General features: G+C 35.3%; 1 protein-coding gene across 3 annotated transcripts in view; it reads left to right on the top strand.

Moving 5' to 3' along the window:
• Window positions 1-13,060, top strand: part of LOC129373595 (glucocorticoid receptor-like) — a 58,853-nt gene that overhangs the window by 41,340 nt on the left and 4,453 nt on the right. For all 3 annotated transcript variants that reach the window (XM_055051608.1, XM_055051609.1, XM_055051607.1), the window contains 5 exons: window positions 4,718-4,834; window positions 8,097-8,369; window positions 9,792-9,936; window positions 10,616-10,746; window positions 12,811-12,968. In XM_055051608.1, the coding sequence (XP_054907583.1) occupies window positions 4,718-4,834; window positions 8,097-8,369; window positions 9,792-9,936; window positions 10,616-10,746; window positions 12,811-12,968 (824 nt within the window). The remainder of the gene's footprint in view (window positions 1-4,717; window positions 4,835-8,096; window positions 8,370-9,791; window positions 9,937-10,615; window positions 10,747-12,810; window positions 12,969-13,060) is intronic.

Raw genomic sequence — 13,060 nt, 5'->3', positions numbered from 1 at the left:
GTCATTTTATTCCTATTTGGATTTATTTACTTAGTTTTTAGTTATTTAATTGTTTACTCTTACTGAAGAATAAAAATATGATTTAACTAATGTTCTTGCAGTTACACAAAACTAAGTTCTATTTCTCCAATTTAAAATAATAAAAATAATAAATTATGGATTATATTTCATATTATTGCACCCATTCATATTTTCAAATTTGGTATCTCTGGACCATGAGGGCATCTCTGGAATCTGGTCAGCAAATCGAAGTCTGATAAAACACTCAGCTGGCATATTTGACACCACAGATGGTTGTTTACGTTGGTGATTGAGATGGCACTCTGACACGTCAGTGAAATCTGCAGATGACAGCCTCGGTATTGTCATTTTGTGTTCACACCACCGGGCCTTAACACCGATGACCAGTCTGAATTATTTTCAGGTTGCAGTTTGTTTCAGTGTAACTTGTTTTACATGGTTACTGTTATTTCTCCCTTCAAGTATCCCCTCTACAACTAATGGCAACCCTGTTCAAGATGTTTTAAAACCATAAATTATTCTTCTGGTACAGTAGCATTATCACTACTGCAGTACCAGTGAATTTATTTAAAAAAAAATACTAAAAATTACTGTGGGCTTCTTTTAAAAACAAAACAACTTCTGAATAAATATATTCGGAGTAACTTTTATTTTAAAGTGGAAAATAAGGGAGAAACTATGCTTGGAAAAAAAGTGATTTTGCAATCATTTAACAGTAATCCTTATGATTTTGGAAAATGGGATTGGGCTGCTATGATATTTGCATCTTAAGTTAAAAAGAAAAATCACAGCATTATGTTACTGCAGCAATGTAAAACTAATTTTGCTTATCACAAACAAAAGTTTTTTTTTATATAACACAGAAAAGCTACAATTATTTACTGATTGTTACTTTTTATCATTACATTTAAAATAATGTTATATACATGAAGAGTATGTGTGAAAATTTTGGAGGTTTTGAAACCAGGATTTTCTTTAGTATCTCTTAAAACCAGAAACCAACTCATGACTTTCTGTGGGTATGAACAAGGCGAGGCAAGAAGCAATTTTCCTAAAGCCATTTCCTGTCTTATAAAGACAAACAGGCTTTTCTTTCTGAAATAGCGCACTCTCTTGTCTTTCCTATTTGAAAAGTGTGAGAAATGGATCTCATTTTCTTTTCAGATTCATATCCCAATCAAGCATGGATAGATTGGATTACTAGATAAAATTTGTCGGCAAAATAAAAAATCTGCATTGCTATATACAAATGTATGAAGTTTTGTTGTGTTTGGTGTCCACACTGCACTTCACATCAGCCGCTATCACTGCAAGAGGAAGCATCATTAAGCTGAGCTAATAATTTGCTTGCTGTCCCTGGTTCAGTGTTTACAGATGATCAGGAGATCCAGGCTCCAGCACTCCTAGAGTTGGTGTTGAGACAGAATGTCTTAACACGTCATTTAAAGGAAATGACTCTAGCTGTGACTCATCTTGGTAAAGCTTTATTTGCACGTTGTTTGCACAACCTATCGTAAATGATCAGTGATTGCAAATGTAGATGCCTGAAGGATCTGCATGCCCTTTATTTCTCCCAAATAGTGTGCATCTACTATGCCTATTGCCATTAAACACAAATAGTAATGGGATTAGTCCTACAATGAGTTTTCAAAGTGGGTTTTAACAATTTGACTTTTAACAATTTGACTCCACCTGAATTGCGACCGTCCAGGCATCACAGTGTTAAGCAATTGTAGAGTCCCTTAAAGAAATTTGTTTCAAAGAAACAATGGAAATGTAATCTACAAACAAGAAGCTAAAAACTAAAATATAGTTATAATAATATAGTTTTCCTCCACTTTTTCATATTGTAAACATTTTTACTCTTTGTACAGCCACAACTGTCTTAAAGATTAAACTCCAGTTTTAGAGACTCAAGAGACATTAGATATTTAAAAGGAAATTAACCTTAATATGAACAACACCTGAAGATGTTGTGTGGTTAACCCAGTTTAAACCTGTGCTCAACAGTTAATTCACCATGTTGTGGCCAGATGTCGTTGCATCCTGTTTTTGGGTTTTCTGTGCTGGCAGGTGATGAAAATGCATTTTCTTCATGTTAAGAACTTTCTCATGTTTCACAAATAAATTACACATGTTCACTTACTATAAAATCTAATTGTCACACTACAAATGTTGTTAAAAGTTTTAACATCAATATGCTGTGAAGGCTGAAAACCAAAGTCAAATTCCTTCTTTGTGCCGACAGGTTTGACCAGTAAAGTTGATTCTGGTTAAGTTTTACCAGCAGCAACACCTTAGGGTAGAGTCCACCTATGCAGAAAGTATTCACATCCTCTTACAAACCACCATGAACATTAAAGAATGCAGTTTGGTTCAAAACATTGCATCCAGCCCTGGATGTTTCAAAGATCTGCAGTGAGACTGTTATTAATAGACCAGTCATTGTGGTCCCAAAGGGCTTTTTGTTCAGGCAGTGCATGACTTTGAATGCAGCCTTGTTTCTGTGCAGATGACGTCTCCTGCAGTCATGCTCAAACTTCTCAGTATGAAGCAACACTACTCCTGCACTAGCTATATTATCTTTAATGGTAACTTTGAATACATGAGGAGGGGGTATTCAGTTGCTTCTCGTTGCATTGCAGAAGCTTTACTACACTGAAAAAGGATACCTGCAGAAGCCTCTTTATTGCTGTTTGGAATGAGCAAGTAAGATTTCATTACACATTCAGTTGAAGCACTAACCCTTTAGCATGAATTCTTGTTAAAAACATTAAAGTAATATTTTCTAGTCATGCCACATAATCAACACATCATGCACATTGACCTTGGAGTTGAACAAAAATATATATTCCAAGTAATTCCACTGCACATAAATTAATTTTGTCTCCATCAGACATTTTTTTATTTTATTCTTGATAATGTGAGAAGAAAGTCTTAAAAAAGAACAAAGTCTTAATACGATGCACGCTCACCTGGTAAAAGTGAGCCAACAAGACTAAATCAATGATGTTCTGCAGAGCAATCTCACCATGAAAAGCTTATGAAAAAAGAAATGCTCTGAGTGCATTCATTCTGAGAACCACAAAAAAATCCACATCATGAAATCATTGTCTTGATAAATAAGATGATCTATGCAGGGCTTATGGGACCTTACAGAGTAAATATAGTTAAAAACTTAAAGCAATCAGTGTGTAGGAACTTTCAATGAGAAAGGAATGATTTATTGTTTCTGCCGGTATAGGATACAACATAACATGTTGAAGCAACTTGTCGAAAGTTGCCCCAAGCAACTGATAGAGCAGTTATTGAATGTTTTAAATCTACAGACAAACAAGGTTGCATGAGAACCACAGTTTATGACTCCCCGAAACAGAAAAAGAAAGAAATCTCCATACTTAATTTTTGTAATCGGTGCAAATCATTGCAAGGGATTTTAACTGAACAGGTGAGCCTAACATTGTATGACTAGCTTTTAAAAATGAGAAATATGAGGAACAAACCTGATGCCCTCTGCTAAGTACGATAGAGTATCAGTGATGATGTGGCCCTGATTCTCTTCGAACACAAAGATATTATGATGAGTTTTAAATACAATAAATGTTAAATATGATCATTGCTGTGAACTTTTGTTTTTATCCTTAGGTTTATTTCTTTATATTTTTTCATGATGTCACACAAGTAAATAAAATGCATCCATGTATGCATTTTATTTAACTCAAAATGTTTGAGTCAATCAGTCCCAGGTTGACAAACAATGACATTGTTATCTCAGCTTTCTCAAATTGGATTAAGGGATGATAATGTTGTTTTTCAACTGAAATATTTGAAATAATCAAACAGTTCTCTTCATTCTTCCAATTTTACAAATACACACACGCACTTATATATAAAAACTTCTCAGTATGAGGAGTGAGTGAAAAGGTTGTTATTTTTATATAATGTATGCATATCTGGTTTTAACTGTATGCACTGCAATGTCTCAGCAGCTTGTCTGCAGCTCAATGTTGGGTTGGTGACTCATAAACTCCATCAGTTATATTTGTTTTGGGCGAATGTGGCAGTTGGAATGCCGTTGGACGAGTCTCATAACGAAACTTTAACAGATGAGTGTAGCTGGACATCCTTATTTTTGGTCCCCATTTTGATCCATGTAGAGAAGAGATTGCAGTTACTTTGTAAAACATACCCTAACGTTCGCCCCAGGAAATATACAGCAAAGGCTAGCTGTGTTTGTAAAGCATCAAATCAAAAAGATATTAAGAGGTGATAATAACGTGGTGTAGAAATATTCCCCAGAAGGGCTTTACTTTGTTGCACAAGCAAAAGGGAAATCTACTGAATTTCTTCCCTCTGGTCACACATCTATCACTGCCTCCCTTTTCTTATTAACTTGCTTCTAATCAAAGACTTTCTTTTTTTTCTCCCACGTCTGTAGTGGTTATGGCACAATGCTTGTGTAGAATAAACATTTATTAAGAGGTAAATCAGCTTGGTGGTAGAAACACAGACTTGAGAGGGTGCCGCTGTCAACACTACTGGGATGCCACAAGTTTGTGAGGGTTTGCTATAAAATCAACAGGTGGCGAAAGTGGTTCTGCAGGCTGCTCAGGCTAATCCTCCTCAAACCGTCTTAGTCGGCTAATTTGTGTCTCCCTTATCCCCTCTCCTCTTCCTCCTCCATTTGTCTTTACAGGTCAGCACAACTATCTGTGCGCGGGAAGAAATGACTGCATCATTGATAAGATCCGCAGGAAGAACTGTCCAGCATGTCGCTTCAGGAAATGTCTCCAGGCTGGAATGAACCTGGAAGGTAAATACTGTGGCAAGTGAATGAACAAGGTCTGCTCTGGTCTTTCACTGTAACTCAGCTTTTTCAGGGAGAGGAATTCCTGGGTAAAAAAGGAAGCAAATAAGCTTAATAGGACTGAATGCATTGGCTCACTTAAATGTTGGCATGGCCGTGCAAATCCTGAGTAAAATGGAAAGCCAAGGAATTAAGAGGAAGAACGGTCTCCCTCTAACTACACCTTTCTACAACCACTTTGTTACGCTGGGGGGTTATATTCCAGAAAGATATGATTAATTTGCACAATAAAGACCTCAGAGGAAAAATGAAACTCAGTATAAAGTAGCTTGCAAAAATATCCATAAACCTTCTTAGATTGAAAGTGTTACAAGCCCTAGTACAGTATACACTTCCTTGTGATACTTTGCATGACTGCCTTTCACTGCAGTGAAACAAAAAAAAAATTGTTAAAGAAGGTATATTAGAAAAATAGATCTGTTGAAAAAATAGATTTGTTGAAAACTTTGCACCCAACATCTACTTTGGAATTAGTATAGACTGATTTTGTAAAACATTCTGTTATTTTTGGGTTGCTGAAAAACTGACTTTAGAGCATATTCAGAAACTGTTTCAAAAAGCCAAGAAATGTTCAAAAGCATGTCAGAAAATGTTTTTATATGTTGGTTAACGGTTTGCAATAATTGAGCAAAAATATTTCGGTTAAGAACTTTCTCAGAATCTCCTTTACGTCATTGTCAATATTGATTTAAAAACAAGTCTTGGGAGGAAGAGAAAATAACAGAGTAGCACTTCTTCAGAATAAGTCATTTGCTACTTTGTTCAGAATCCAACCTTGATACAACTTTATATTGAGTCAGTTTTTGCTCAGTCTGCAACAAAATATCAAATTTTCTTTTCAGTTTTGTCAAGATTTGAATAGGTGCAGAAAATGAAAAGTTTTTTTCTGAAAAGATTCAAATCTATATTGCTGTCATTAATTTCCTGAAACAGCTGGTCTGTGTTTTCATATTGCATGTATATAAAATCGGTAAAAGCAGTGGAGCTTGTGATCACTTGGCAGCAGTTCTTTTTGTTTTGACTGCCAGAGCATTGCCACTGAACCTGAAAAACTGGTGTTACCTCTGCAACATGCTCATTCATGGCCAGAATAATGAACCCCTTCTCTCAGGAGCAGCTTTTAGAAACGCACCAATCACACAACAATGAGATCAGATTTGGAAAGTTTTACCTTGAGTGGCTCTGTTCCTTGTCAAATTGTTTTTCATTTAAATGAAACACAACGTAGAAATCCCAGAATTTACTCATGCATATTTAGCCCTCTTGTTATTTCTGAAATGTCATCCGACATCTGACCTTTTACAGGACCAAGGCCGTTTTAAGGAAAATACATCTTTTAAAGAAATGTTAATTATTGTTGCTCTCTTAAGTTTTGAATTTGGGTCGTTTTTATTGTGTTTTGAGCATGTTGAGCTCGATCACTGTTAAAATGTCTACTTTTAATTTTGAGGAGTCTTAATACAAACATTTTTAAGAAAAAAAATGTGTAAAATATTGAGTTTGATAGCAATATTTTTAGGAACCATGAACTTAGGCATTAAAAAAAAGCATTGAATCTGGGAGTCATCAGGTTTAACACAGCAGCTGCTTTAATTGCATTGAAGTTGGATGTTAGTTAAGCACATGTTTTGGTTTTTTAGCGTATTAAATTGCTGTTGATATACTTTGTACAAGCTGGTGGTTAGCAAGACAGACAGGAGGACAGGAAGTGGGATTTGATGGACGTCGGTGCATCAACAGACAGGCTTTGTATTGAAAGGCTTACTGTTGCCATAGAAACGCCAGGGGAGGAAATTAAAAAAGATAGAGTGTAGAAAAAGCTTGCTATTTCTTTTTTTCCAGTGTTAACCTCTCCACATCTGTTTGTCACATTTAGTCACAGAAAATGGCACCCAGAAAATGTAGAGAGTGTGAGCAAAAACTAGTGCAGTAATGGAGAGGAAGTCAGAAAAACCAGGATATTAGAGTTTTGTTGATCTTTATAACAGTGCATACCTTAAGGGTTGGAAAGTAGCTGAAGTGCCGTTCCTGACCCGATATGCTCTTCCTTCTTACTTTTAAATACATAAATCTGCATTAATCTGGGGCCAAAGGCTGACAAAAGTGCTAAGTCAGTGTTAAATTAATTAATTCAGGCTAAGCAGAGATTTAAATATAGGTTTTATTCAAGATTGTATCCCATTTTATAATATGTGGATTACTTACAAGATGTCCACGGAATTTTCTCCTGCTGTTTATTTTCTCCTGAAGAACAAACAGTGACTCATTTGATTGTAATATTAGCATGGTCATGCTCAAAATATTTATTGCCATGTTAAAACTGCAGCAGCACCCAAATATTATCAATAAATTATTAATTTGTTAACAGGTCTTTAAAGCACTTGGCGACTGAGAATTTGACTCAGGGCGCATCTAAAACTTAAAGTCCAGCCTTCAAGGACTTTTCTGTGCAGCTCATAGAGAGGCTCAGAAATAGACCTGACAGTTCTGAAAAGCTGATTTTAACTGTTTGTGTTCAAGATCTTGTTCTTTTGGTCATAATCCATATCATATGACCATAGGGGAGTGTTGAATGTTTTCTCAGTGGTAAATCAGTTAATCTGCATCAGCAGTTTAGCTCTTCACCTGGTTGCTCTGGACATAAAAAGAAAAGAAATATTTGTTTTTTTCTTTATTGTCAAGTTTGTTTTCGTTCTATATCATTTTTTCATGTTTTTCTGGTAATTTATGCTTAACATTCTCCATTTTGCTATATATTCCCCAACAGACCAGAACAACATATTTATCAAGTTAAATTCTAATGCAAAAGTGGAATTAGTGTTGAAGTTTTAAGGAGAAATTGTTCATGTAAAAGTTTTAAATGGGAACGTAACCCTTAGCTAGACTCCCCTTGAGAACCTCCGTTTCTCTGAAACAGTGGTGCCCAAAGTCGGACCTCGAGATGTTTTGGTTCCCTCTCTGGTTTAATGCACCTGGATCAAATGATGGCTAAGAAGAACAAATAAAAAAATGAAGGCTTAAGAAGAACACTGACATTTTGAATATTTATTGTTTTTCATTTAAATTTGCTCTGTTTATTTTTTTGGCATTTCTCTGTTTATCACATAAAATTCATACTTCTAACAATAATAATTTTGTAATAGATATATGTTAATATATGTTATATATGTTAATAAATTCAAATTTTTTGACAACCTTGTCCCCTCAGCGAGGAAAAACAAGAAGCTTAACAAGATTAAAGTGCAAACTCCATCCAGGCCCTCAGAACCTGCCAGCAGCCTGCCCATGCCCATCGTACCCAGAAGCATGCCACAGCTCGTGCCCACCATGCTGTCCGTCCTGAAGGCCATCGAGCCCGAGATCATCTACTCAGGCTACGACAGCACGCTGCCGGACAGCTCATCTCGTCTCATGAGCACCCTCAACAGACTGGGAGGCCAGCAGGTCATCTCTGCCGTCAAATGGGCCAAGTCGCTGCCAGGTAGCAAAATCTTCTTCACCCTTAAGTGTGGTTTTGATCTTTACCTTTTTTAGTAGTTGGTTAACCTTTAAACGACTCTCCAGATGTCTCAGTAAAAGATGACATTTTTTCAGGTTTGAAAATCTACCGTTTCTGAAATTCAAGAGTTCGTAATGCAAAGCCGAGGCTGCTTGTATCTGATTAAATACAGAAGGCACGTCGTGGTTGAGCTACTTTAATTGGTTAGATTGTAAGTAGAGGACTGGTTTTTATGCCTCTACCCTGCAGTAGAGACAGATGCTCAACTACCTTGTGATAAAATGTGTGGTTTCCAGCAGCTGAATGAGAGCGTGGAGTAATTGTGGCTCATGTCAGAACTCAGATAACTTTGATAATGATCAAGGTGAATTCCTCTTTAAATGATCATAAATGGGGTGTTTTAAAGCTTCGTTTTTGGTGTTTGAGAACACAGTGAGAATTTCAGAAATTCATGAAGACATCTGGTTTTATGTATGTGACATAAAACCAGAAAAAAAAAACTTTCTACTAGAAAAATTCAACAATGAACATTGCTTTCAGTATTAATTGAAAGCAATTTATCAAGGAGTATTACAGCTTGATAAATGAGAATTTTCCAGATGTAGCGCCACCAAAATGCAACAGTCTGTTTCTGGCTCCCTCCCTTTACAAATCCATCTATATATATATATATATATATAGAGAGAGAGAGAGAGCATTGAAAGCATACAATAAGCTCTCATAAAAATTCTAAATTTTACACAATTGTTGAACCGCGTAAACTACAGACAACATCCTGAAACAACTCAAAACCACATTACCCACAAACCATCATCCTAAAGGGAAGACTTTATATGAGACAAATTATATGAGGTTGCTATCACTGCAACTGAGGAAATGCAGTTACAGCAGTTCACTCCACAAATGTATGCAATTTAGTTTCAGTTTATTCTGTGGACTGCTAATTTTCTGAAATATTAAATATTGTTTTTTAAAGCCATGATTGGTAAATTTTTAGTTTCAAAACAATTTTCACCATCACTGTATACTTACTTGTTAGTGGCTGGGCATTTATGATTATCAAAAGAATATTATTCTAAAAATGATATATTTTTTAAATGTGTCTTTTGATATTGACAAAGTTCATATCATAGTTACCTATGGAAAATGTACACTTGGTATGTCATGCATTTAACATACAGGATGACATCATGCTAACATAATCTTAACCTTAATTTATTTTAAAGAGAACAATAATTGTTTCAGTAAAACCTTATGGGAAAGTTGCAATCTAACCCCTCCAAAAAATTTAGGCAGATATTCTAAAAGAAAATGAAAATGTTAAATTTTATGTTAGGATTCACTTTATCTGGTTGTGTCATTTTCGTGCCTGTATATTTAACAGAGTTTATGTGTCCCTCTCAGGCTTCCGTAACCTGCACCTCGATGATCAGATGACGTTGCTGCAGTGCTCCTGGCTTTTCCTCATGTCCTTCAGCCTCGGCTGGAGGTCCTTTGAGCAATGTAACGGCAAAATGCTCTGTTTTGCTCCAGATCTCGTCATAAATGAGTACGTACCAGACATCTGAATACTTTTAAGTCTTTCATCAGCAACACATTATCAGATAGATTTATTAATCTAATTATCTGTTGCAGGGTTGAAAAATCTGATGTTCAGACACTCAGACAAGAAAACTGATTAATGTTTCATCATCTAGATGTGTAAAGCTGGTTGAGACATTTCTTATAGTACTTGCAGCTGTTATTGCAGCAAAAGGTGGTTAAATACATGCCCCCATGTAATTTTATTTTAAAAAAATAATTGATTTTATAAAAAAGATTCAAAATCCATGTCTCATTTTCATTCTCCTGAACAATGGTGTTTTGAAATGTTTTGTAAGGGATTGCACTAGATGAGCATCTGAACCCTCATAGCTGCTTTTCTTTTGCTCGATAAAAGCATCACTTTCTATTAAGATTTAAAATGTACTGAGCAGTGAAAGAACAAGCTTTAGTTGAGTGAGTCACAGCCAGTGCCATTTCAATTGTTGATGATACGTTATTGTTTGTTGCATTTAAGAATGAAAGTATGATTTAAAAATGTATATTCTTGTTTTTATTTTTTTGATGTTTTTTGCAGTATTGTATCACTTTTAATTAAAAGAAAATAATTACAGAATCAAAAAATTGATGTTGAATCAAACAAAAATTTCTTCCGTCTGTTTGTTGTGCACCCTGTCCTGTTCCAGAGAGCGCATGAAGCTGCCTTTAATGGGTGAGCAGTGTGAGCAGATGCTGAAGATTTGCAATGAGTTTGTCCGACTGCAGGTGTCCTATGATGAGTACCTCTGCATGAAGGTCCTGTTACTGCTGAGTACAGGTAATAAAACACCTCTTAGCATTCTATTAAAAGATTTCAACAGAATGTTTTTTTTTTTATTTGACTGCTTAATGATGTTCTATTGTGAAAAATTCTAATTAAATATAAAAATTAAGGGAAAGAATGTATCAATAAAGGTTCCTTATTTTTTATAAAGAATCTTATTGATGAACCTTAGTGATGTGTTAGAACTCATTATCTATCGGGTTTTACGGAGTGTTTTCCAGCAGATTTTATTACCAAATGAATCTAATAAAGAAGATATAGATGTGGGAAGCTGAGTCTTTACAGATTGCTTTGCCTAAGCTTATTACCGGAAAGTTTAGTAGATGGAAAAAGTGCAGAAGCAACATGGACTGACCTTAAGAATATTAGAATGAATCCCACTGGTGAATCTGGGAGAGGATTATGAAATATTCTGAATTTTTTTTGTGTTTTTCTGAGAAACTAAATTTTGATATTCTAGCAAAAGAAAATTGTTAGAATTGGTCAGTAAATCTTAAATCTGGACAGTTTTCTAATTTTCATCCAAAAATTGAAAACTGCATCAGAAATCGATTATTTGTGATTGGTTGGTTTAATCATGATTTTTTTTTTTTTATCTCCTTGTTGAAAGTACTGAAGGGATGTTTTTTCCCTTTGGCTGTTCATTTCAAGGTTTCTTGTATTTTTGTTTTTTAAAAATAAGCAGGAATTGTAGCTTTGCTTTCATTTTAAGCATCAAGCTCATAAAATTATTTCATAAGAATCTTTATAATAACATTTCATTTTTTCTTACATGATCTTTGACAATGCTAAATATTAAAATCAGCATTTTGTCATTAGTTTTTCAAAAGCAATTTCCTGAAAGAAACCCAATTTCCTTGTTTTGACTTGAAGAATACAGGTTGTCAAGATGGACGTAATTTTGTTTCTTTTCTGAGGAAATTAGTTATATGCTGCTTTCTGACTTATGTAATTGTCAGAAATTGTCAAAATAATGAGAGGAGACTCATTACAAGAAAGTCTCATTTCCCAGATTCGAATGTTCCATTTTTGGTGGCTGACCAGCGATTTATTCATGTAGTCTTAATCATGTCTGAATGGATTTGAGTTGCTTTCCAAACTGTTATAAATTAAAAGAATGACCTTAACTACATCAGAGGAAAATGCAAATGCTTTTCAGCCTTTTTATTGTACAGAAAATGTTAAAGAATTGGACACACAGTCTCTTTTGGTTATTCTTACACTATTAAACACCAAGACAGTTCTCTTCCCCTTTCCTTTGCAAACTGTGAATTGCAGAGGAATAGACTGTTCTTTCTAGCTGTTTCTTTGACATTCAGGGAAAAGTGTGCTCTTCAGAGAGATTACATTTCCATAGTGAGCACAGGTTGCATTTTTGTACCTAAGAGCTATTTCCATCTGGTCCCCACAGTGAAGGAGAAAGTATCAGGTCAGGACAGCTTTGGTAAGAGCTGATTAAATAACTCGAGAGCACATTTATCAAAACTGAAGCAACCCAGGAAGCATTTTTTGTTTTATCAGCTTCAGCCAGAGAAGCATTTTAGCCCTACAAAACTATTGAACTCTTACACTTTCTGTAATAGTACAAGTGCAGTTTTGAATATGTTGGAATTTGATGTTGCAGACCACCCCAAAGTAATCCATATTCATAAAGTGGAAGGCAAATGGTAAATATGTTTTCTGAGATATAAAACTCTAAAAAGTGTGGTGTGCATATGTATTCAACCTTCCTGAGTCTTAAAGGACAATCTTTATATACTGTTCTCTTTCCCTTTGCAGTTTAAAGTCAATAAAATTGGTTGGTTGTCAAGATGTGAATATAATTGCACTTTGAACAAAAGGTGTGACAAAATACTCTGGATTTTATTCCAGCTCCTCACAAGCTCAGGATTATCTGAATGGGAGTGAAAAAAAACAGACAAAACAAAACAACAAGGAAACAAAAGACTAAAGAAATATTGTCCCCATTCTTGGGGACAATTTTTGAAAATTATATTTATTTCCATCTAAGCTACACCCACAGTCATTTCTGTGTGCCTCTGTTTTCCATGTGTGCAGTTCCAAAAGAAGGCCTAAAGAGCCAGGCGGTTTTTGATGAGATCAGGATGACTTACATCAAGGAGCTAGGGAAAGCCATTGTGAAGAGAGAGGAGAACACGAGTCAGAACTGGCAGCGATTCTACCAGCTAACTAAGCTACTGGACTCCATGCAGGAGGTTTGTTACACAAACACTCATATCTGCTCAGCGAAATGGGACTTTTTCTTCTTCTCTTACAGCTGTTCATTAGTCAGGCCATCTGCTCTGGT

Source organism: Poeciliopsis prolifica, unplaced genomic scaffold (genome assembly GCF_027474105.1).
Source record: "Poeciliopsis prolifica strain line A6 unplaced genomic scaffold, Auburn_PproV2 SCAFFOLD033, whole genome shotgun sequence".
Lineage (NCBI taxonomy): Eukaryota > Metazoa > Chordata > Actinopteri > Cyprinodontiformes > Poeciliidae > Poeciliopsis > Poeciliopsis prolifica.
This window is presented reverse-complemented; position numbering and strand designations above follow the sequence as displayed.